Source organism: Macaca fascicularis, chromosome 8 (assembly GCF_037993035.2).
Source record: "Macaca fascicularis isolate 582-1 chromosome 8, T2T-MFA8v1.1".
Classification (NCBI taxonomy): Eukaryota; Metazoa; Chordata; class Mammalia; order Primates; family Cercopithecidae; genus Macaca; species Macaca fascicularis.
This window is the reverse complement of record NC_088382.1, coordinates 134,708,048-134,733,337: the sequence shown is the minus strand read 5'-3', so window position 1 is coordinate 134,733,337 and position 25,290 is coordinate 134,708,048. Positions and strand designations below refer to the sequence as shown.

The following is a 25,290-nucleotide window of genomic DNA, read 5'->3' as shown; positions in this document are numbered from 1 at the left end:
TCTAGCCACACAGTTTGACCATCAAGTTCAGATTGTGAGAAACGCCTCAACCTCTGGTGTAATGGTAGAAAAATAAGTAAGTTGAACTAACATCTCTGAGCTTGTTCAGGGCTGACACATTTTCTTATTCTTAGTAAATGCTGGATCAACACTAATTAACCAATACCTTCCCTCATCCAGGGCTGTATACCCCTACCCCTAAGAGGTGTGTCATTCAGCAGGCCTGTAAATCCCTCTGCTTTTTGTTTTTCACTCAGCCAACTTTCCTTGAGGACCAGCTCTGAGACAGGTACTGTGTGCAGCACTTCTTTGTTCTTTCAGATAAGGCTGTGTCTCTTTAAAAAACTGCACACGAGATTCCTCTGTAGCCTCCCTTTGTAACATGGAAGCCCCTGTCTCACAGCTCTTACAGCCAAGATGACTTCACAGTCCCTCTGGCTACCGTCTGCTTCCACTTCCTATGGGTGGTCCACAGTGAAAACAGCAGTTGGACTTCCGCATCCTTCGTATCTTTGAAAATGTGTGGAGTTTCCCCTCAGCCTTCTCTCCAGCTTCTTAAACCTTTATCCCAAGAGCTGCTTTCCAGTTTGTTTCATCATCTTGCTTGTTGGCCTATATCCATTTACAATTTACCCACAGTATGAACACCATGGCTGGAGTTTTTAATCCCTGAATCTGTTTTTAATTAGTTGAGTTTATTTTTTACATAAACTCCAGTTCTAATTTGAGGATTTTACTACATTGACTCAGCTTTTAATCTTCTTTACCAAAAGTCTTGCATTCACAAGCGTATAAACAACTCAAGCCCTCACTTTATCCTGTCATAAAACCAACTGGGGTTTTCTAGTGACTCAGCCTCATCTTCATCTTCTGTGTGACCCTGCCTGAGGGCCCTGCCTGTGTTCGGAAAGCCAGTAGTCTCCTGAATTTGCACCCATGCCAGGGACAACCTTGGCTTGCCAGAGGTCTGTGGTTTTATCTTCAGCCACATTTGTCTTTCATTTTTGTGCCTGGCAGTTGTCTGACCTGATTGCACAGGGTCATAATTTATCAGAAACAAATGATTGGCCTATCTGATCGTGAGTCACACGTGGGAAAAGTAACCGCTTGGTTAACTTTTATGGAATTTCAGTCATGGTGTACAGAAAAGCAGGCCTATTCTCAGATTGCCTCCTGTTGCGTTGCTGGAGGCATTTCCCAGTCTTAGGATGCCTGTACAGAACCTTGTGAAGAAACATTCTCTGAGGAAATATGGGATGAGAAAGGCTGGCTGGCTACTGAAGTTTGACCCCAAAGTTCTGATGGCTCTGCAGTTCTCTGGGTATGAATCCTTAAGGGTCAGATCTGAGAGAGATGGTCAGGCCCTGGGAACCCCAGAAGCAAACCTGGTTTATACCAAAAAGCTCAATGTTAAAGCACATTGAGGAATATAGAGTGTTTGTCCAACAACTGGGTACTTACATTCCCTATGCAAACATGAAAGCAGATTAAAATCAGGAGATTTCTAGTTCAATTAAAATTAGTGTAAAGACAACTGGAACTCCTTCTGAGTTTCTTTGATTTTTGTTTAGTTAGGTAAATATGGAGCTGAGAATTTTCTCTTTGTGTAATCATTGTCACCGATTGCAATATATTTCTTCCCAGATAGTTCTGGCAAATTCATGAAAAATCAGAACTCTGCAGTTTCCTATGAAAACTGAGCCTCTTTTCCAGGTTGTCAGGAGTCTCCTCCTGATGGAATAACTTAGAAATCAGCATATAAGGTGACCTTCCACAGGCTTCATCATAACTAAAGCACCAGAACCACCCATGACATATACCTATACAACATTGTTGTTCTGTACTTGCCAGACATCCTGAGATATTGATGGGGGCAGGACTAGGAAGGCAGGAGGGTATACATGTAATACTAGTATAACTACCATGGACCTTATACCTATCAGCTGTGAACTTGTTGACAAAGTCTATTTAAGTCTTAGAGTTTTTATTTTGACTTTGACTTTATTTGTCTTAGTTCATTTTCTGCTGCTATAACAGAATACCACAGAGTAGGAAGTGTATAAAGAAGTTTATTTGCTCACGGTTCTGGAGGCTGGGAAGTCCAAGAGCATGGTGCCAGCATCTAGCAAGGGTCAATATATGCCAGATAGGCAGAAGGACAAGAAAGTGGGTGCAAGAGAGAGCTCACTTTTATAACAAAGCCACAGTTGCAATAACTAACCCACTCCCGGGGTAATGGCATTAATCCATTCATGAGGGTGGACCCCTCATAACACAATTGCCCCCCAGGGCTCTACCTCTTAACACTGCCACAATGGCAACCAAGTTTCTAACATATGAACTTTTAGAAGACGCATTCAAACCACAGCAGTAGCTTTGCCTTGTATTTTTGCCTTATTCTACTTATTCTTTCTTAGATAAATAATTTGCCTTATAAACCAGTCTAAGCAAATACCAGTATTTTTTATTCTATTCTTTTCTTTTAACTTGGCGTTTATTTCATTTGAAATGGTTTAGCTTGGCTGATAGGATGACCTAAGAATTAGGACATCCAGTATTTTTACCTTCGGTCATTTAACAAGCATGTAATGCCTCCTGGCACTGGGGATACAGTGCCTAATTTTGTGACCTTGGCCTAGTTGCTTTAAGCTCCCTGTGCCTGGGTAGTGGATAGTTCAGAAAACTGAGTGCCTGCCATGCCCTCTGGCCTCTACAAGGAGTAGGATGGCCACAGGTCTGCTGCTTCTTGTTTGGAGGTCCCTCGTCTTTGTGTGAGGAGCCTGTCCTTGTTGTGTCAGGCATTCCCCACGACCATTCTGGCTTCAGTGATTCACCACAAGGACACAGAGGACTCAGCATCTAGTAGTGCTCACAGCTATGATTTATTATAGCAAAAGGATAGAAAGCAAAATCTGCAAAGGAAAAGGGCACATGGGGTGAATTTGGAGGAATGAGGCACAGCCGAGCATCCTCTCCCAGTGGAGTCCCACAGGGCACACTTAATTCCCCCAGCAGTGAGTCGTGACAATGCATATGAAGTGTTATCAACCAGGAAAGCTCATTAGACTCAGCTTCCTTCGGTTTCTATTGGGGGCTGCGCATTTAGGTAGCCTCTGCCCAGCACGTACCAAAGTTCCAGACTTCCAGAAGGAAAACGTTGTTTGTACAAACATTTAAGCCTCAGTGAGCTGACCTTGTGAATTCTCAAAGTGATGGCAGCTCTTCGTGAAATTCAAGTTCCCAGATGCCAGTCAAGAGCCAACCTTGCAAACAGGCCTCTCTAGGGATAGCAGTCCATTACTGAATGGCAGGGATCGATGCTTAAAGCAAAAGCAACTCCAACAGACAGGACGTGAGGAAGCCACCAGCTATGAAGTATGAAGTAGTACAATGAGGCTCTGCCCATCCATTTTAGGCAGTTGCTATAAACGAACCACAGAATGCTCACAAAATTTGGAAACACTGTTCTGCAGCTTGCTTTTTTTCATTCAATAGTCTTTCAAGGATGACACTCCATGTCAGTTTCAACTGTCATTTAACAGTTTAATTGTACTCCGTGGCATAGATATACTATATTTCACCATCTTTTATTGATAGACATTTTGCTAATTACTTTTTAAATGGTTAAAATGAAGGAAGATATTTAAGAATTTATCTATTTCATAGATATTTTCTACACATTTAGTAAGCACATAACACTTTTCCTCTTTCTAGCCTGTGACCCAAACAACAAACGCTTTCGTCAAATCAAGGACCAGATTCTAACAGACTCTCGGTACAATCCCAGGATCCTCTTCCAGCTGCTATTGGATACTGCACAATTTGAGTTTATACTCAAAGAGGTAAAAATATTTGAATGAATATCACCACAGTCTTAGCTTTTTTATGCTTAAAAATATTAAAAAAAAAAAAAAAAGACTAGGATTACTTGCTCTGTCTGTGATTCAGGTACAGATTCGAGCTGTTGAGATAGTTCTTATAGTAAAAGGACAGGAATAAACATTTAACAAGCATGTAATGCCTCCTTTCACTGGGGATACAGTGATGGGGAAAGGTACACAAGATGGTAAAAGTTATAGCCTAATGGGGAATATAGACATTAATTAAAGAATCACTATAGGCCAAGTGCAGTGGTTCATTTCTATAATCCCAGCACTTTGGAAGGTCAACGTGGGCAGGTCACCTGAGGTTAGGAGTTTGAGACCAGCCTGGTCAGCAGGCTGGTGAAACCTTGTCTCTACTAAAAATACAAAAGTTAGCCAGGCATGGTGGTGCATAGCTATAGTCTCAGCAACTGGGGAGGCTGAGGCATGAGAATCACTTGAACCTGGGAGGTGGAGGTTACAGTGAGCCAAGATCGCACCACTGCACTCCAGCCTGGGCAACAGAGTGACAGCTTGTCTCAAAAAAAAAAAAAAAAATCACACTAATAAAAATGTAAATACAAACTCAGATATTTGCTCTGAGGGAAAGAAATGTAGTTCTCCAAGTACCTAAAATAAAATATCCTGTTGCCTCCTGGTAGACTTGCATGAGAAGAGACACAAGAGCTTCTGAAGGGGCCTGGGGAAGGGATCTGTTGGTGTTAGCTAGAAAAAGGTAGGGAGTGTGATGCAGAACATTCCAGTGACAGGAAGAATATCAAGTCTTCTTGGGTGAGGAGGAGCATAAACAATTCAAAGACCTGAAAGACCAGTTGGCTAGAGGGGAGTGAGAGAAAGGTAGTGTGAAATGAGGCTGAAAGTTAGTCAGGAGTCAGCTCATACTAGGCCTTGCAGGACTTTGGTCTTTATCCTAGGAGCCATGAGAACCACTGAAAAGGGATTAAATAGGGTGGGTGATTAGCATTTGTACAAGGTCATCTTGAGGACTTTAAGGCATCTGAGTTCACTGAAGAAAATGGCTGAGGTTAGTCTTACCTCTAAAGAAGCCTATATGGGCATAATAAAAATGGGTACCTGGGAATGCCCAGGTTTTAAAACCAGTAACCCTGGGGGCTTGGATCAGGTGGGCCCAGGAACTAGCCCAGACATTTATACCCATTCGGAACAGATCCTCATCTTGCTTCAGTTTGGTTACTAGTGTACTAGATGTTTCTTTATCTTCTAGGACACTATATTCCCCTACTAAGTAGCTCAGAAAAAGTAGATGCTGACTACTAACATAATGATAATGCCCGTGCTGAGTGTTTTCAGTGATTTGTCTGGGTATAATTTTATCAAATCAGATGAATGCTGCTCCTTTTTAATCTATTAATAATTTTAATGGTTTCCCTCTGAATAGCAAATAGTTATTGAAAAGCTACTCTGTTCTTTGCTAGGTGCTGGAAATGTAAATATGAACAAAGTGTGTCCCTACCATCTAGGAGCCGTCCTGTCAGTACAGTGGGGGAAGAAAGACAGATTAAGCCAAGGTGAAAAAACAGGAAAGATCCAAGAACAGGAACCAGGTCAAAGCAAAAGTGGCCTTTCAAAGGCAAGTGAAAAAATGCCCACAAGGAAGAAATGCCCAGTCGAGCACCGTGTCTCACGCCTGTAATCCCAGCACTTTGGGAGGCCGAGGGAGGTGGATCACCTGAGGTCAGGAGTTCGAGACCAGTCTGGCCAATATAGCGAAACCCCATCTCTACTAAAAATACAAAAATTAGCTGGGCTCAATAGCATGTGCCTGTATTCCAAGCTCCTCAGGAGGCTGAGGCAGGAGAATCACTTGAACCCGCAGGCAGAGGTTGCAGTGAGCCAAGATGATGCCACTGCACTCCAACCTGGGCAACAGAGCAAGACTCTGTCTCAAAAAAAAAAAAAAAAGAATGAAAGAAATGCCCTCCGAATAGTTGGAATTATAAACTGGAGCCCCAGGGACCCAAGAGTTCTATAGATAATATGTAGTTCAGCATTGTTGAGTGGAAATCAGGACAGACCTAGGCTATCTGACTGACCAAGCCTATATTTCTAATGATAAGTCTGTTCTCTGGAATCTATTGAAACAGAATGGACAGCTTCCTTCTGTCTATCCAGGTAAACAGGAAACAAGACAGCATAAAGGAGTACCAACTCATGAGAGGTCTTCAGGAAAGCTCTGGTAAAAAAGAAAAAAAAATACCCAGTACAAATTGCTCAAAGAAATGACATATTTGAATTTCTGACATTTCAGCTTGGTTCTTTAACCTGTGCTTCCTCTCTCCTACTTCCCATCCTGCACTGTTTATAGAATCACTTTCTGAGTATGCTATAGACACAGTAATTGGACCTGTGTTTCTTCTAATCTTTATATGACAGTGCATTTCCTAATTCAGGGACCATCCCCTATCCCAAATTCCATCCTGCAAGATGTGAAACCTGCGAGTTCATGTGAATGCGTGTTTGAAGGGCTTGATGCCATGTAGTCTCTTACGAAGGCCTCAGGGTGCTCTTATGTTGTTGCTTTGCCATTGTGAAATGGCATTGATTGATCCGAGGGACTCAGAAAGTTAGGGTAGACTCTGTAAATAATTTCATTATTCCTCATCCTCTCCCTCATCATTTTGTCAATTAGTCATTCTGTCCAGATCACTAAGATTCTTCCTCTACAGGCCCTGCAAAATTCCACAGAGCCCTGATTCTCCACCTGCAGATGGAGTCTCCCTATCCCATTGCTCGGCTTTTCAAGATTCATTATGATGCTGGCAAGTGAGGAATTTCTTAAGTGAGAAATCAGTGTTCATGCCTGTTTACCTCCTAAGAACCCAGTGTAAAAAACCATCCACCCTTGTCTGAGATGGCCTGTCCTTTAGTGAGAAATAAGTATGTTTTTTAAGTTTGTTTCAGAAAAAAAAACAAAAACAAACCTAACCCTGAGTTACACCTTTTTCTTCTCTGCCCAAGACTTTGTAGAATTTAAATTTTATGAAGGAGTGAATTAGTAAACAGAATTAAGGTGGTTGAATGGCTCATACCTATAATCCCAACAGTGTGGGAGACCGAGGAGTGAGGATCACTTGAGACCGAGAGTTTGAGACACTAGCCTGGGCAACATAGCAAGACCCCCATCTCTGCAAAAAAATAATAAAGTTAACCAGGCATAGTGGTGCATGCCCATAGCCCTAGCTATTTGGGAGGCTGAGGCAGGAGGGTCACTTGAACCCAGAAGTTCAGGGTTGTAGTGAGCCATGATCACCCCACTGCACTCTAGCCTGGGCAACAGAGTGAGACCCTGTCTCTAAAAAATAAATAAATAAAAATAAACATAATTACTTGTATAATAATAAAAATAAACAAACTTGTATAATAAAACAAAGAACTTTTGTAGTTAATTTAGTTCATTCCCCAGTCATCAGAGAAGATAATACAGAGTATCCCTGACTGTTTAGAGTTGCAGACATTGTTGCCTAGAAAGAACCATAGAGCAGTGGTCACAAATTTAATCTCACATTAAAAATGCTAATTTCCAGCCCTATTCAAGACCACCTGAACCAAATCTTTAGGGGTGGGCCTTGGGAATTTGAAAACTTTAAAGCCCTCCTCCTGGTGGTGCTGATGTACAGTTGGTATGAGAACTACTGTTTTGGAGGTGGTCTGGCTTTGTCCTTGAATTTCTACAAAGTATCAGTGCCTAAGGAGATGACATCAGGGTCACTGTTAATTTACAGTGTAGCTTCTTATTTAAAATTTAAATTGGGTTTCCTCAAGCTCTCTTCATAAACTGCCTAGTCTGGATTTTCTCTTAAGTAAGTAAATCTTTTCTGTCGCTTCAACAGATGTTCAAGCAAATGCTTTCAGAAAAGCAAACCAAATGGGAGCATTATAAGAAAGAGGGTTCGGAGCGGATGACTGAGCTTGCTGATGTCTTTTCGGGAGTGAAACCCCTGACCAGAGTGGAGAAAAATGGTAATTGCTGAAGAGGAAATACTGGTGTGTTTGGAATGTATGCACAGGTTATTTGAAACCTTGGAAACTGGCAGGTTAAAAAGGCTTTATGTTCTCATTATTGCATCCTATGATATTCCCTCTTTAGTGTTGCTAATAAAGATCTGAAGGTTAGTTTTGGCTGCGTCTAGCTTTCTGCTCTCTTGGGCACTGTTCATATCCTTTCTAGAGTTCAGGTTTTGTATCTTATCTTTGAAACGTGAGGTTAGGCTAAACCAGGGGTTTTGGTAACTCCAGTTCATAGACAAGGGTTTAGAGAGTCACAGCTGGCCTTCACCTCCATGGTATGCAGAACTAATGTGTGAGTTTATGTGATTTGGGGAAAGGGGGGAAAGGATCTATAACTCTCATGATCTTCTCAAGGATACATCATCCAAGAATGTTAGTAATATACCAGCATAGATGATAGCTAAAATTGTTCTGGTCTCGCTTGATTCTTGTTCACCAATGCACCTGGTATCTAGTGGCAGAAGAAGGTACTGCAGACTAGTTTTGAAAAAACACAAACTCAGATTTTACTTTAATGATTTTGATCCTACTTCTTCTAGGAAATTTTATTTACAGGAAAGTTCTGGCACCATTTCAAATTTTTATAAATAAGAAATTTCTAACTGCCCCCAAAAAACCATTCTGAATTTTATGGCGACAATTTTTTTAATGGTTAATTTTGTTTTAACTATCCGATCGATTTCTGATGAAGTTAATTTTACTGTAGAATTGCTTAGTAGTGTAGCTTCTTATTTAAAAACTATTATTTTTAATCAGTATGAGCTTGTGATTACTGTATTTTGGCTTTTGTTTATTTCTTTGATGCTGAGTGGTTGGGCAAAAATATATTTCCAAATTGTATTATTGTTCCTATAGGGAAAAGTCAGCCAACATATAATGATGTGATATAAACTAGAAACATGTTTTGCAGGTCACCATATTGTTATATGAAACCTGAAGTCTAGAATGAATATTATGGTTATCATATTGTGATCTGCAAAACAATCACGTGTAACAATCTGACCCCATTAGCTGTCTAGAATCAGTGCATTAATCTCTGTGATAATTTCTTTTAGGCCCTTAAAAATGCCAACTTTGTTTCAGAGATGAAATAACAATTTTACATTTTTTTTCCGGCTGTATAGTTTATTACAGCTTAGGACATACTTTCATAATTTTTTCTCACCTTACAACCCTGTAGGATACACATCTTAATCCTTATTTCATATATATAAGGAAACTGAGGCTTAAGCATGGAATCATTTGCTGAAGGTACAAAGGTGAAGAGCCTGGGTCTTGCTCATCTCAGACCCCAAATTTCATGCTCTTCCTACTACTCCATCGCTGCCCCTCAGCCCTAAAAAAATCTTCAAAATTATGAGTGTTCGTCATGCTAATTCTTGAAATAACTTAGATCATAAGTAAGTAAAGCCTTTTAATAATGTGGAACCACCCCATTGATAAACAAAAATTTTAGGGGATCAACTTGGTGAGGTAAATAGAGTTTTTGAACTTGGACAGACAATTGTAAGTCCTGGCTCCGCCATTTAGTGTCACCCTGCATAACATTCTCAGTTTCTCTGAGCATCAGCCTCTTTATCTGGGAAATGGCTAACAAATTCCACCTCCCTATATTGCTGTGAAGATTAAATACTTAGAACTTTGCCTGACACACTGAGGGTACTCAGAGCATGTGGACACCCTTCTCTTTCTCTACTGTATGAAATGTCTGCCGGTTCAGAAGTGCAAATGGCACCCCCTGCATTGTTCAGACGTCCCTGTGACTCACCAGTCACACCTTATGCTTCTGTCTTATTGGTCTCTTCTTTGCCCTCCAAGATATGCTCTTGTCATTCTTGCCCTGAAGCCTCTGCCTGTGTCTGCCTTTCATCTGGATACAATACCCTTCATCTCTCCGATGATCCGGATCTTTTCCTTTCCTCGCTTCGCCAGAAAACTCTCCCTGGTAACTAGGGACATCCTTCAGTTCCCTTCCAACTCTTCTCCACTGCCACTACCACCTCTACACTTACCGCTTATATAGCATGTACTTGAGCCTTTAGTATTTGTCTGCCAAGTGTTATAGACTAAGCTATTTATGTAGAAAGTTTATTCTACTATGTCGCATGCTCCAGGCATTTTTGCCATTTGGAAAATTCCTAGTGTTAGGCCCATGGCAAAAGCGCTGAGGAACTGAATTTGTAAAAGATTATTTAGTTAAATTCAAAGCCACAGCTACAGGAATTCGAGGATTTCAGTAGTCTTTTCTTATTTCTGTATTACTAGAAAACCTTCAAGCTTGGTTCAGAGAGATCTCAAAACAAATATTGTCTTTAAATTACGATGATTCTACTGCTGCGGGCAGAAAAACTGTGCAACTGATACAAGCTTTGGAGGAGGTAAGGAAAGGCTTTTTAAATGAAGTTTCTTGGATCGTGAATCACACCTTATGACCCACCCAGCAGTCTGTTCCTGTAAATATATCTGAGAGACTATTTCATCAGAAGTAAAAGCAATGTGAATTAATATGTTTCCTGTAACAGATAGTGTCCTAAATTTGGGGAAATAAATGACTAGTATGAAGAGAATGGTAGCAAAAATTACAATATTTTAACTTGAGGAAACATGTAATCTTAGAGACATAATTATAAAAATAACATAGAAGCATTGGGCAAATTGTGATAAGGAGGTAAAAGCAAAAACAAAATTGCATGTGTATACCATTTTTAGGGTTGTAAAAAAGTGTGTGCCTTGGGGAAAAAAAACAGAAAGGAATACATAAAAAAATAATAATAATTATATAATGATCATATGCTTGTAAGTGGTATATTTTCTTTTCTGAAAAAGTAGTTTATTGTTTTTCTTTCAACTCAAAAATGATTGTATGAAAAAAATTATACCTCACCACTCTTAAATTTTAATTGTGTATTTAACTAGATTTAAAATGATAACTAAAAGCAGCAGAAAAATAACCATAAACTCTTTTTTTTTTTTTTTTTTGAGATTCAATCTAGTTCTGTCACCCAGGCTGGAGTGCAGTGGCACCATCTCAGCTCACTGCAACCTCCACCTCCTGGGTTCCAGCAATTCTCTTGCCTCAGCTTCCCGGGTAGCTGGGACTATAGGCGCCTGCCACCACGCCCAGCTAATTTTGTATTTTTAGTAGAGATGGGGTTTCACCATGTTAACCAGGCTGGTCTCGAACTCCTGACCTCAGGTGATCCACCTGCCTCGGCCTCCCAGAGTGCTGGGATTACAGGCGTGAGCCACCGCACGTGGCCAACTCCATTATTCAAAACATCATTTTTACTCATAATCTATAACCCTATCTAATTGATATGATTATATATTTTTAGAGATATAATTAATACTGAAATCGTCAGAAGTAGTGTGCTTTATTTGAAGTGTTTTCAAGAACAAATGAGCACCACAGAGTCCATTCAGGGTTTTTAAATTAAGTGTATTTCTGTAACACAGGTTCAAGAATTCCACCAGTTGGAATCCAATCTGCAAGTATGTCAGTTTCTTGCCGATACTCGAAAGTTTCTTCATCAGATGATCAGAACCATTAACATTAAAGAGGAGGTTCTGATCACGATGCAGATCGTTGGGGACCTTTCTTTTGCTTGGCAGTTGATTGACAGGTAATGTAGGCAGTGCTGACATTTGCTATAGATGAAAGGCCCTGGGAACATCTTCTTACCATCTCTCTTCTTTTTGCAGTTTCACATCTATCATGCAAGAAAGCATAAGGGTAAATCCATCCATGGTTACTAAACTCAGAGCTACCTTCCTAAAGGTAAGCAAAACACAGTGAGATTCTCTGTTACTAGGAAAGAGTTGGCCTTCATTCATACCTCGTTCATTAATTCAGCCCAAGATTTTATCCTTTTAGGAAGGTAAATAATTTCAATATTTTTATAGACTGAAATTGTTAGCAGTTTTTCCATGAGATCATAGTTTCAAAGATGCCAGAAATATTTAAAGTTTTAATTAATATAAGTTGGAATGTCTTCAGGAATACTGTTTTATAAGTTGGAATATCTTCAAGAATGGTATTTTTAAGTGAAGAGTAGATTTTTTTTTTAAGTTTTATCTGTGTACTAAAAATGTGAGTCTTTTGTGTCCTTTATTCCCTAGGCATGAATTAAGTCCTTTTACTTATTCATTCAAAAAATTACTGAGCCTCTGCTACAAACTAGTATTAATATCTACAATAACAGGGAATATTGGTGAAAAATAGGCACAGCCCGTGCTCTCATAGTAATTTCACTTCGTGGTAAATGAACAAAGAATCTACTCAGTGTCTTCTTTTATTTATTTATTTATTTATTTAGAGATGGAATCTTGCTTTGTTTCCCAGGCGGGAGTGCAGCTCTGCCTACCAGTTTCCAGCAATTCTCTTGCCTCAGCCTCCCAAGTAGTTGAAATTATAGGCGTTCACCACCATGTCCAGTTAATTTTTACTATTTTTAGTAGAGATGGGGTTTTACCATGTTGGCCAGGCTGGTCTTGAATTCCTAACCTCAAATATTCCTCCTGCCTTGGCCTCCCAAAGTGCTGGGATTACAGGTGTGAACCACCAAGCCCAGTCTACTCAATGTCTTCTGACAGAGCTACCATGTACCATATATATCAATTCTGAGATGCACCATTTTTTGGGAGGTGGGGGTGAGAGGGATGGGGTTTTACTGTGTTGCGCAGGCTGTATCTCAAACTCCCAGGCTCAAGCGATCCTCCTGCCTTAGCCTCCCAAGTAGCTTGCATTATAGGCGTGCACCATGCGCCTGGCTACTACAACTTTTTTCATATTTTAACATTCCTGTAACTGGGGATAGGTTTTATCGTTGATGGCATATCATAGTTTAGTTGTCAGCATTTAATTTTTTTCTGAGTGACATATAAAATAATGGCACTTCTTTTTTTTTTTTTTTTTTTTGAGACAGAGTCTCGCTCAGTCGCCCAGGCTGGAGTGCAGTGGCGCCATCTCGACTCAGCCTCCCCAGTAGCTGGGACTACAGGCGTCCGCCACCACACCCGGCTAATTTTTTTTGTCTTTTTTAGTAGAGACGGGGTTTCACTGTGTTAGCCAGGATGGTCTCAATCTCCTGACCTTGTGATCCACCCGCCTCTGCCTCCCAAAGTGTTGGGATTACAGGCATGAGCCACCACGCCCGGCCAATAATGGCACATCTTACGCTTGACGGCATATTAGATTGGACGGATTCAGTAGTGCGTCAGTCAGAATGTCTTGATTTCCACACAGGAGTAGCTATCTTCTGTGGCATGGTGGCTCTCAAACTTGAGCATGCATCAGAATCACCTGCGGGGCTGGTTGTAACACAGATTGCTGGGCCCCACCCCCAGGGTGTCCGACTAAGTCAGTGTGGAGTGGCACCCAATAATTTGCATGTCTAACAAGTTCCCAGGTCATGCTGAAGCTAGCGGTCCAGGGAGCACAGTTTAAGAACCACTGCCATTACAGTTAACTAGGGTTTTTCAAAAACTGTATTGTCAGTAACTATTAGTGATACTGATGAGACTCAGTGGTTGTTGCCCTCTGTTGGGTAAAACCCAAATGTTTTGTTGTATGTTACATTTTCTGGAAAAGAAGATTTCTAGGACTCTTTTTGAAACAGAGAAACAGATACGCCTTATTTTTCTTCCAGCTTGCCTCTGCCCTGGATCTGCCCCTTCTTCGTATTAATCAGGCAAATAGCCCGGATCTGCTCAGCGTGTCGCAGTACTATTCTGGAGAGTTGGTATCCTATGTGAGAAAAGTAAGAAATGCATCAGGGTGATATTTACTCTTACCAGATTACTGCTGTTTTGAATACAAAAAGTATGCTTAGGCCCCCAAAAAGTATATCCGTGTCTCTTTCCCTTTTAAAAATCTGATTCCAGAAATTTGCAACACCTAAAAATAAACTTATTGCTACTGTGGATGTACAGATGTTTTTACTTGCCAGGAAATTTTATTTCTGTGTTTTAAATGTTGATGGTATTTACGTCTATTTTATAGATGTAGAAACAGAGATTATAATAGTTTCTTCAAAATCACAGAGCCATATCTGGTAAAAGAGCCAGATCTAGATCCAGCATCTCCCGGTCACAGCCCAATTCAGGTTTTCATGGGAATTTTGATTCTTGTTTTAATAACTTCTGATGGAGCAAGAAGCCAGACAGGCCTAAATTCAAAGTTTACTGGTGTTACATACTAGCCGAGTCCTCTATAATGATGTTACTTAACATTTTTGAACCTCGATCTTTTTAAAATCTGTAAAGTGGGAATGATACGGTTTTTTGCAGCATTGTTAGAAGGATTAGCTTTATATTCTGTGAGCAATTAATATTTAAAGGAATGGAGCCCTGTGCCTGTTAGCAGTTATTTAAACAGCTCTTTTACATTTTTCAGCATCCCCCTATATAGATAAATTGCTGTCATTTACTGCCATCCTAATATTTGTCAGCCAAGAAAAGTAAAACGGATGTTCATTGCGTTTCCTTCTGTCCTTTTCACTGAAGGTTTTGCAGATCATCCCAGAAAGCATGTTTACATCTCTTCTAAAGATCATAAAGCTTCAGACTCACGACATTATTGAAGTGCCTACCCGCCTGGACAAAGACAAGCTGAGGGACTATGCTCAGCTGGGCCCACGATACGAGGTACTGTGTCCTCTGACTTCTGCCTTTTCATATTAAAAACTAAGTCATGAAACATCACAGGCCTGTGTCGCCTGCCGTATTCTGGGGACCACCAGACCAATTCTGACTTGTTTTCTCACATTTGCAATGGTAAACATGTTTTACGATTTTAGTATAATCACACCTTTTATTCTTGACATTTTCCTGGTGTCATTTAAGGCCTTATTCGCCTCAGTATTCTCAGGGGAAATGGAGCTTAGCTGGCCACTTTTTTCTAAAACAGTCTTGCTAAAGCAGCCCTTGTTCTTTTTGAACTAGATTACCTGACTTCTCATATCATGTTCCTGCTTTTTGAGCAGCTCAAAATAATCTATATTCCATTAACCATTTCCTATAGGCGGATTTTAAGCTCACTCAGTAATAAACACCTCTGATTTTTTTCTCCCTGAACTTAGAATTTAAAGACATCAAAAGTAAAATCAAGTGAAGATTAAAAATATGATATACAGTGTCAATTTCCCATTCTGACACAAGTCCAAGAAATATGTCAGGGACTTAGATTATCAAGCTTGATATTTCCACGTTTATTCTGATTCAGCAATATAGCTAGCACTTGTCTACCTTGTCAATGCCTGCTGGTGTTGCTTGCAAATAATTGGGAGGCTAGGGAAGGGGAGGTTACCTTCTCAGTCTCATAGTCTTTTCTAGCCAGAAGGGCCCATCTAGATCATTGAGTTCTGTCCCAAATTTTAGACATGAGAAAATGAAGCCTAAAGGAGAAATGCTTTGTCAAACGTGAAAGAATGAACTGATGTCTTCTGACTCGGTTACCCAATGTGTCTAACTGTGGGCTTTCAGTTATACCATAGAGCCTCATTTCTGTCCAGAACATGTGGACACAGGTGTCCTAAAGCTGCAGGTTCATTTCCTGTTATCTTTGCTCATTCCAGGACCATTAGCCAATGATTTCTGATTTCCCGGAAATGATGGGTCTTTTATCTGAAGTATTTTTCATACCTCTTTTTCTTTGTTATAGGTTGCCAAGCTTACTCATGCTATTTCCATTTTTACTGAAGGCATCTTAATGATGAAAACGACTTTGGTTGGCATCATCAAGGTAACAGTTTTGTTAGTCTGCGTGGCCTGGTACCATGACTCTTAGCTGTTTGGATTTTTGTGGTAACTATCATGTGGGCAAAAGGGAGTGACATCATCTTGCTGTTTCACATTCCAGTTTCGGTCTTCATTTTACTCATTTATTTTATTTTAGTTTAGTTTTTTGAGACAGCTTCTCTCTCTCTGTTGCCCAGGCTGGAGTGCAGTGGTGCAGTCTCAGCTCACTGCAACCTCCACCTCCCAGGTTCAAGTGATTCTCATGCCTCAGCCTCCCATGTAGTTGGTACTACAGGTGCGCAACACCACACCCAGCTAAGTTTTGTATTTTTAGTAGAGACGAGTTTCACCTTGTTGGCCAGGCTGGTCTCAAACTCCTGACCTCAAGTGATCCATCTGTCTTGGCCTTTCAAAGTGCTGGGATTATAGGCATGAGCCACAGTGCCCGACCCGTTTTACTCACTTATTGATGGAGGAAGAGAAAGCGTTGTAATCTATTTCTCTTAATACCTGAAGGTAGTGGGAATTTCTTTATCTTGTAGTTCTGCAGAAAATGTATGGTACTAGTACGGTTTTACCAAAGAGTTGTTTAAATCTAAGAAAAATATATTTGATTGAATTTTGGGAAAAGCAAAAAAAAAAATTCAATTTCCTTAGGCAAAATTGCTTTCTTCTCTCTCTCTCTTTTCCTTCCTTCATTTTTAGTATTTTTATTTCACACCCCAGGTACAGAGAGCTAAGATAATCATATCCCTCTTTTAACAGACCACTGTCATCAATGGGGCATGCAAGCTCCTCTCATCTTTTGTTTGTTTGGTTTTTTCTTCTCCTGGATCCCTGCTTCCATTTCCGTTACCTGTAGCACTAACTTTGTGTGTTTCGTAAATGTTCCTAAATATGCAGGTATTCTTGTTTTTAGCATATGGCATTATTTGATGTGTGCATGTACTTTTGATTTATCTCAACCATATTGTGCTCTAAGTCTTATTCTTTTTCCAACTTCTGTTACTGGTTATTGCTTTTGCAATTTATTTATATTGCTATAGGTCAGATAGTAGGTTACCTTTTACTGCTGCATAGAATTCCACATTTTTCTTAACCATCCAGCTTGGGACAGACATCTATGCCCCCCATTATCACAACCAATGTCATGATGAACGTCTCTGAGCATATCCCCACTCCAGACCTGTGCAAGAATTCCTCTGAAATCTACATTCTTTTCAAGTGGCCGCAGACCAATCCATAGTACGAATGCACCATGGTGCATTTACCATTCCACTACTGATGGATGTTGAGATACAAGTGTTTCTTGACTTACAATGGGGTTACATCCCAATAAACTCATCACAAGTTGAAAATATCAGAAGACCATTGGGACTTAACAGCTTACATCTTCGCCAATACTTGATATTATCCATTTTCTAATTTTGCTTTCCCAAGAGGTATAAAGTAGTATCTCATTGCTTTTTTAATTTGGAATGCTGTGGTAAGTAGTGATGGGCCCATTCGTATAGTTTATGGTGCTTTTCTTTATTTTTCTATATATCTGACATCAGTAGAATCTGAACATTCCTAATTGCCATATTAATATTTGCATTATTAAAATCAAAGAAAATAGAGGAAATGAACCTAAATGGAACTTTGGTATATGTTTTCTGGAAGTATGCTAAAAGAAATACCATTGTAGTTCCTAGAATATTAACAGAATTTGGTTTAGGCCTGATCTCAGGTGAATTCAGTTGATGTGCAGAGAATGTACATGCATTTTACTCACTTCTTACACACAGGATGATAAATCCTAGGACTGCAAAGTGACCACTATAAGAAGGATGTAATAAAACCTAATACAGGTAATTAACAATAATTATCAAAAGAAAGACTGCTTGGTAAAATATTAATCTTTTCCCACAATCTTTCAGATAATAACAGCAGAAGGAATATCCTGCTGACCAACTCCATTCAACCCAGTAGACTCTCTCTGCTAGTCTACCAATAGCAACTAAGGGCTTTTAAAAGTAATCCTGTGGCCCTCACTGATCTTTAACCTTAGAGTGTTGAGGTTGTATTTCAAACACTTATAAAAAGTGTAGGTTCGATTTGGTTGATATGACTTAGAACAAGTGAGATACACACAGAGATGTAAGCATTCATTGTTAGAGGCAGCAAAAAAAAAAAAAAAGAAAAGAAATATACATGATCTCGAACTTACGATGATTCAGCTTCATGATGATACCCATACTGGTTTTCACTTTCAGTACACTATTCAATAAATTACATGAGATATTCAATACTTTATTATAAAATAGGCTTTGTGTTGGATGATATTGCCCAACTGTAGGCTAATGTAAGTGAGCACATTTGAGGTAGGGGAAGCTAAGCTATGGTGTTTGGTAGATTAGGTATATTCAGTGCATCTTTGACTTCTGATATTTTCAACTTATAATGAGTTTATTGGAATGTAACTCCATCTTAAGTCAAGGAGCATCTGTAATCTAAACATCCATCAGTAGGGGAATGGTTAAATATTCAATGGTGCATTCGTACTGTGGATTGGTCTAGAGCGATTCAAAAAGAATTTACTACTGGAAAATCTTCAAGATGGAAAATGAAAAAAGCAAATTGCAGAAAAACATGTATGTATGTATATGTATGTGTGTGTGTATATATTTATAGTGTGTGTGATATACATGCATACATCTGTGTGTATATATGTATAATGCATGTGTGATATACATGCGTGTCTCTGTACATATATATGTATATGATCCCATTTAGATTTTTGAAATTAAATATATGTTTAAGCATGGATATTTTTGTATATAAATGAATAGAGAAAGGTCTGGATGATCCATATGAAAACAGTTACTGTTGTTAACTTCAGGGGAAGGGAATAGAAATGTGAGGAAGGGGCTGTGTGAAGATGGCTTTCTCTCAGCTGTGAACACTTCCACAGATGAGTGAGAATCCGGGAAGGATTAGAAAAGCTGCATGAGATCTTTAGATTCACGAAAGCCTTGAACTCTTTCACTAAATCTGTTCTTATAAGGAATATTTACTTGAAAGCTTCATGATACTTCTTTGACTCTGTACTCATTGATTATGTCTTTATAATTTATCTTTTTATTGTATAATAAAGCACAGATGCTGAAAACTAAAAAAAGAATAGCCTATTGGGTTATTACAAGGTAAACACCAGTCATTCTGACTACCACTTAAGTCAAGAAATAGGATTTAGCCAGCCCCACTCCTGAAAGCCCCTCATGCACTCTGACCTAATCTCAGGCCTCCTGTATATAGTTTTATTATCCAATGAAACTATATGTCATTAATTTCCAGACTATAGCTTAGACTTGCCCCTTTGAAAAATGATGTTATGTCTTTTAAGTCTTTTTTGATCTACAGATTTCTTCTTCTTCTTCTTTTTTTTTTATTTTTTATTTTTTTTGAGACAGAGTTTCACTCTTGTTGCCCAGGCTGGAGTGCAATGGGTACAATCTCAGCTCACCACAAGCTCCGCTTCCGAGTTCAAGCAATTCTCCTGCCTCAGCCTCCCTGCTAGCTGGGACTACAGGCATGTGCCACCATGCCTGGCTAATTTTGTATTTTTAATAGAGACAGGGTTTCTCTATGTTGGTCAGGCTGGTCTCGAACTCCTGACCTCAGGTGATCCGTCTGCCTCAGCCTCCCAAAGTGCTGTGATTACAGGCGTGAGCCCCCGCACCTGACCCTCCTTTCCTTTCTTTCCCTATAATTCATCTGTTGAAGAACACAGGGCCTTTCACCTTCAGTTGCTCCACAGTCCGGATTTCCCTGACTGAATGATCTTGACGTAGTTTAACGTGTTTCTCTGACTTTTGTGTTTTGCAACTCCCATTGCAGTTGTCTTATTTGAAATTTAAATATAATCAAAACCAGATGGAACCCATTAATTGCCTTTATGACTTTTTAAAATAATGGTTCTTTACAAATTAAAAGTAAAAGAAACAAGTCTCAGAGAATTCAGGGGAGTCTGTAACAACCATTTGATGTTTTATGGATCTGGTAAGAGCCTTTTTTAAGGAATAACAAAAGCTTTTTCATTACAGATGAAATAATTAGCAAAATCAGCTTGTAGAGTTAGATAGCAGATTTGCTTTCCTATTTTGTCTCCCTAATTCCAAGAATGCTGAAAGAAAAGATAATTATTCAATTTACAGAGTGACCCAAACTCATATCTAAGTTTGTTCATATGGATATAAGGTGCCCAGAAATAAAATCTAAAGGAAGAACATGCATCTGTAAATTCAGTCGTAGGTCCTTCATCCCGCCCCCTGGAAAAGGCACTTTTTACTGTTAATGCATTAATTAGAATGTGAGGCCATTTAAAACTTTCCTTATTCACCATCTTTGAAATGTCATGTTGTAAAATTATCATCATGAACTTTGCTGAAATAAACAGAGTCCTAAAAAGGTGACAGGTTTAATAATTCCATCCAAGCTGTGCAAGATCACAGGAGCAGGAAAGGAAAAAAATTCACATCATTTAGTGAGGAGGTAGGAAAATGCTCCACTGCAGATTCTGGAGGCCATCTTTCCTCTGGATTTCATCAGGACTGAATTTTTCATAACTATCATTTAATACTTTGATTGGCACTTAGGTGGATCCAAAGCAGTTGCTGGAAGATGGAATAAGGAAAGAGCTTGTGAAGCGCGTTGCCTTTGCCCTGCACAGGGGACTGATATTCAACCCTCGAGCCAAGGTACCCAGGGACCAGAATGGGCCTGTCCTCTTCTCCACCCAGCTTGCAGCATGTGCCATTTTTAACCTATCGTGAACAAGACCTTACCTCCTAGCTAATGTATATCAAATATGTGATTTTCAACACAAACAGCTGATGTGCTTTTTAATCTTATAATCCATTCATATTATAAATTTACAGTATAAATATGAAATTTAGATTTTATGTTTAAAAGTTCATATTTTTAAAACCAGTGCTTCTTTCCTCCACCTACTGATCCCCATTTCAAAGTTAAACTGATGTTTATGATTCAGAATTATTTCTTATAGTTAAAAGAATTTGCTAACCCTAAAGCAGATAGAAACTTATAAAGGTTGTAATTTTTTATTTTGCTTTATCTGCTACGGAATATGGTCATTTTTCTCAGGAGAAAAAAAATAGGCCTGAAATTTCTATTTAGGGCATTTATTATCATAGTAAATTCAATTTAAAATGTTTTAAGTATTCTGAGACTAGATACATGTATTAAATGACAGAGAAATCATAGTCTTTCATTTATTTCTTTCTTTATATGAGGCTTCCTTCCCAAATGAATGAAATAATTTCTTTGCTGAATGTCTGACATCAGTTGTCAGTCATCCTAGATGAAGTAGGAAATGAGTATTTCCAAAACTTAAAGTATCGCTGAAACTATGACTCTGATCTCTTAGCTGCTGTACTATTTATTTATTTATTTATTTATTTATTGAAACAAGTCTTGCTCTGTATTTATTTATTTATTGAGACAAAGTCTTGCTCTGTCTCCCAGGCTGGAGTGCATTGGCATGATCTCGATTCACTGCAACCTCCGCCTCCTGGGTTCAAGCGATTCTCGTGCCTCAGCCTCCCGAGTAGCTGGGATTATAGGCACCTACCATCATACCTGGCTAATTTTTGTTTTTTTGACGGGGTTTCACCACATTGGCCAGGCTGGTCTTAAACTCCTGACCTCAAGTGATCCACCCATCTCAGCCTCCCAAAGTGCAGAGATTACAGGCATGAGCCCAGCCTATTTTTTATTTTTTTAAGATTAAGTCTCCCTCTGTCGCCTAGGTTGGAGTGCAGTGGCACAGTCTCAGCTCACTGCAGCCTCCGCCTCCCAGGTTCAAGCAATTCTCCTGCCTCAGCCTCCCAAGTAGCTAGGATTACAGGTGCGTACCACACCTGTCTAATTTTTCTATTTTTTTTAGTAGAGTCAGGGTTTTGCCACATTGGCCAGGCTGGTCTTGAACTCCTGACCTCAAGTGATCTCCCTGCCTCAGCCTCCCAAAGTGCTGGGGTTACAGGTGGGAGCCACTGCACCTGGCCCGCTATACTATTTAAGGTCTAATTAGATATTAGAATTAATAGTAGACAATCTACTCCAGTGTAAGAGCCTTGTGTTTCACCTTTTCCACAGCCAAGTGAACTGATGCCCAAGCTGAAAGAGTTGGGAGCGACCATGGATGGATTCCATCGTTCTTTTGAATACATACAGGACTATGTGAACATTTATGGTCTGAAGATTTGGCAGGAAGAGGTATCTCGTATTATAAATTACAATGTGGAGCAAGAGTGTAATAACTTCCTAAGAACGAAGGTATCTAATAAATTTTAAAATTCTTGACGATATTTGTTATTTCTCATGTTTAGAGTACACATCCCAAACCTCAGAAATGTCAACAAGAACGTTTATTTATTTACTAAAACTCTGTAAACACTAGATAGTCTCAGTACCTTCAGAGTATGTTCAGGAGCCAGGAGGGTTGCAGAAAAGTGGACATGGCACGTGACCTCTGGGAGCTCACTGTCCTAAGAAGGCAAACATCATTAAATGGCTACAGAATGAAGCTGTTTGTTGTTAATTGTTATAACCCAAGTGATTGACAGTTCAAAAGACTTTTAGGACTCCTTTGTTTGGGTTCGGCAGGGTGCATACTGAGGAGTGGAATTACTGGGACCTATAATGGGTAGTTCTATGCTTAACTTATTGAGGAACTACCAAACTGTGTTCCACAATAACGGCACCATTTTACATGCCCAACAGCTGTGTACGAGGGTTCCAGTTTCTCCATGTCCTAACCAACGCTTGTTATTTTCAATTTTTAAGATTACAGTCACCCTAGTGCACATGAAGGTATCTCATCATGGTTTTGATTTGCATTTCTCTAATGGCCAATGATGTTGAACAGCTTATTGGCCATTTGTATGTCTTCTTTGGAAAAATATGTATAAAAGTCCTTTGCCCATTTCTTTAATTGGGTAAAAAAAGAATATCAAATGCATAAGTGCCAAAACTGAGAAGCTGATTTTAGTAAGTAGTTAACAAGGAGCCACTCTGCAAGTTTTTATGTGGGAACTGACATGATTTAGGTGACATTTTCAAAAGTTTAAGTCTATTCCAGACTTATGACATTTTGGATTTTTATATTACATGGATGCATGTCAACTCATAGGACAGAAAGCCGGAAGTTCCCATGCCTCATCTTAGTTCTCGCTTCTTCTTTGTCACTTTACCTTTTCACAAATGTTTCTTTGTTTTTTATGAATGTTATATGTGATATTTCTGGGGGACTATTATTAATGCAGTTTTAGAAGTTTCCTCTTCAAAACCAAGGAAAAGGCCAGGTGCAGTAGCTCATGCCTGTAGTCCCAGCTACTTGGAGGCTCAGGCCGGAGGACTGCTTGAGCCCAGGAGGTTGAGACTGCAACAAGCTGTGATCACACCATGGCACTCCAGCCTGGGCAGCAGAGCAAGATCCTGTCTCTAAAATAAAAAGCCAAGCCAGGCACAGTGGCTCACACCTGTAATCCCAGTGCTTTGAAAGGCCGAGGCAGGTGGATCATCTGAGGTCAAGAGTTAGAGACCAGCCCGTCTCTACTAAAAACACAAAAATTAGCCAGACCTAGTGGCACATGCCTATAATCCCAGCACTTTGGGAGGCCGAGGTGGAAGGATCACTTGAGATCAGGAGTTCGAGACTAGCCTAGCCAACATGGTGAAACCCCATCTCTACTAAAAATACAAAAATTAGCCGGGCATGGTGGCATGCGCCGGTAATCCCAGCTACTCAGGAGACTGAGGCAAAAGAATTGCTTGCACCCAGGAGGTGGAGGTTGCAGTGAGCCAAGATCACGCCACTGCATTCCAGCCTAGGGGACAGAGCAAGACTCAATCTTAAAAAAAAAAACCCAAAGAACCTTTATTGTCTCTCTTTATGCAATATTGTATTTGTAAAATTCTGTGGAAAAGAGATAACTAGATTATCTTATCAAAGGTGTACTAAATATTGATGGTTTTGTTTTCTAGATTCAAGATTGGCAAAGCATGTACCAGTCCACTCATATTCCAATACCCAAGTTTACCCCTGTGGATGAGTCTGTAACGTTTATTGGTCGACTCTGCAGAGAAATCCTGCGGATCACAGACCCAAAGTAGGTGTACGTGAATTCTACAGAGCCCTGAATACTGTAGGCGGTCTCATCTGCACCTGTGTCCCTGTGGCACAGCCACTATTCTAATCACGGGGGGCCACTTGTCAACTCATATTCTGACCCTTTAGAGCAAGGGTCCCTAACACCTGCGCTGCGGACTGGTACCGGTCTGTGTCTTGCGAGAAACCAGACCACACAGCAAGAGGTGAGTGATGGGTAAGCAAGCATTACCGCCTGAGCTCCACTTCCTGTCAGATCAGTGGCAGCATTAGATTCTCATAGGAGCGTGAACTTTGCGTGTGAGGGATCTAGGTTGCGCGCTCCTTAGAAGAATCTAATCTCTTCTCCCGCCCCCCTGTCTCCACAAAATGATTCTTAGGTCAACACACAAGCACTTTTGATAGTAACAACTGTTTATTGAACACTTACCTATGCGCTCTTCTAAGCACATTATACACATCCAGTCGTTAACCCATTTACAGCAATCTTATGAGATAGGCATTATTCTTATTCCCATTTTAAAGATGAAGTAACTGAAGCACAGAAAAGCTTAGTCATTTGCCCAGCATCACACAGTTAATAAATGGCAGACCCAGAATATATTCCAGGCCCTCTGACTCCAGAGCCCAGCTCCTAGGCACTGTAGTGTGAAGGGCAGACTGCATAGCTTTGTATACAGCCAATCACTTCTTAGTCTAAAAAGAATCATTTGGAGAGGACCAGAAGATGGCATCTACAAGTTTAAGGAACTGAGAGGAAAAAGCAAATTGCTTTGTCGTCATAGTCTCAAATGTTAGGTAGCGTGTGGAGATTCTAAGTTCCTTTTTTACCAAATGGAAATGACACAAGGCCTTGTTTTGTCTCCAAACTGGAAATTTAAATGAAGGCTGCATAGAGAGACCAGTGGGCTCTGAAGTCATCCAGCCTGACAGCTGAACCTAACCTTGTCTTCTCAGCATGATTCCAAGTCAGCAGCCTAACTCAATGGAAATAAATGACTGAAACCAATGATATGGCACAGGGCAGGAAAAGGGGGTCAGACCAAATTTCACCTTCCTGCTCCGTTGGGTGGTCACTGGGAAAATGCCTTGGGTGCCTGAATACAGAGTGAGAAAACACAGATCATGTAACTCTGTTCTTCATATTTGGTGCCGCATGTCCTAGTGAGTCCTAACATCTCTTTAAGGATGAATTCTGAGCCGTTCTGGGGTCTTTGCGTTATTTTCATTTTAGAATGACATGTCACATAGACCAGCTGAACACTTGGTATGATATGAAAACTCATCAGGAAGTGACCAGCAGCCGCCTCTTCTCAGAAATCCAGACCACCTTGGGGACCTTTGGTCTAAATGGCTTAGACAGGCTTCTGTGCTTTATGATTGTAAAAGAGTTACAGGTGAGCCTTTTGACTTTCATGCCTGTTTTCTGCCACCCTGGGGGAGAGGCAAGAACATATCTTGGGCAGTTTG

General features: G+C 40.0%; 1 protein-coding gene across 2 annotated transcripts in view; it reads left to right on the top strand.

Annotated features, from left to right (window-relative positions):
- Window positions 1-25,290, top strand: part of WASHC5 (WASH complex subunit 5) — a 64,037-nt gene that overhangs the window by 20,718 nt on the left and 18,029 nt on the right. For both annotated transcript variants that reach the window (XM_005564056.4, XM_015455165.3), the window contains 12 exons: window positions 3,715-3,842; window positions 7,736-7,865; window positions 10,179-10,291; window positions 11,370-11,536; window positions 11,616-11,691; window positions 13,562-13,672; window positions 14,418-14,558; window positions 15,574-15,654; window positions 20,288-20,389; window positions 21,807-21,986; window positions 23,697-23,821; window positions 25,055-25,217. In XM_005564056.4, coding sequence (XP_005564113.3) covers window positions 3,715-3,842; window positions 7,736-7,865; window positions 10,179-10,291; window positions 11,370-11,536; window positions 11,616-11,691; window positions 13,562-13,672; window positions 14,418-14,558; window positions 15,574-15,654; window positions 20,288-20,389; window positions 21,807-21,986; window positions 23,697-23,821; window positions 25,055-25,217 — 1,517 coding nt within the window. The remainder of the gene's footprint in view (window positions 1-3,714; window positions 3,843-7,735; window positions 7,866-10,178; window positions 10,292-11,369; window positions 11,537-11,615; window positions 11,692-13,561; window positions 13,673-14,417; window positions 14,559-15,573; window positions 15,655-20,287; window positions 20,390-21,806; window positions 21,987-23,696; window positions 23,822-25,054; window positions 25,218-25,290) is intronic.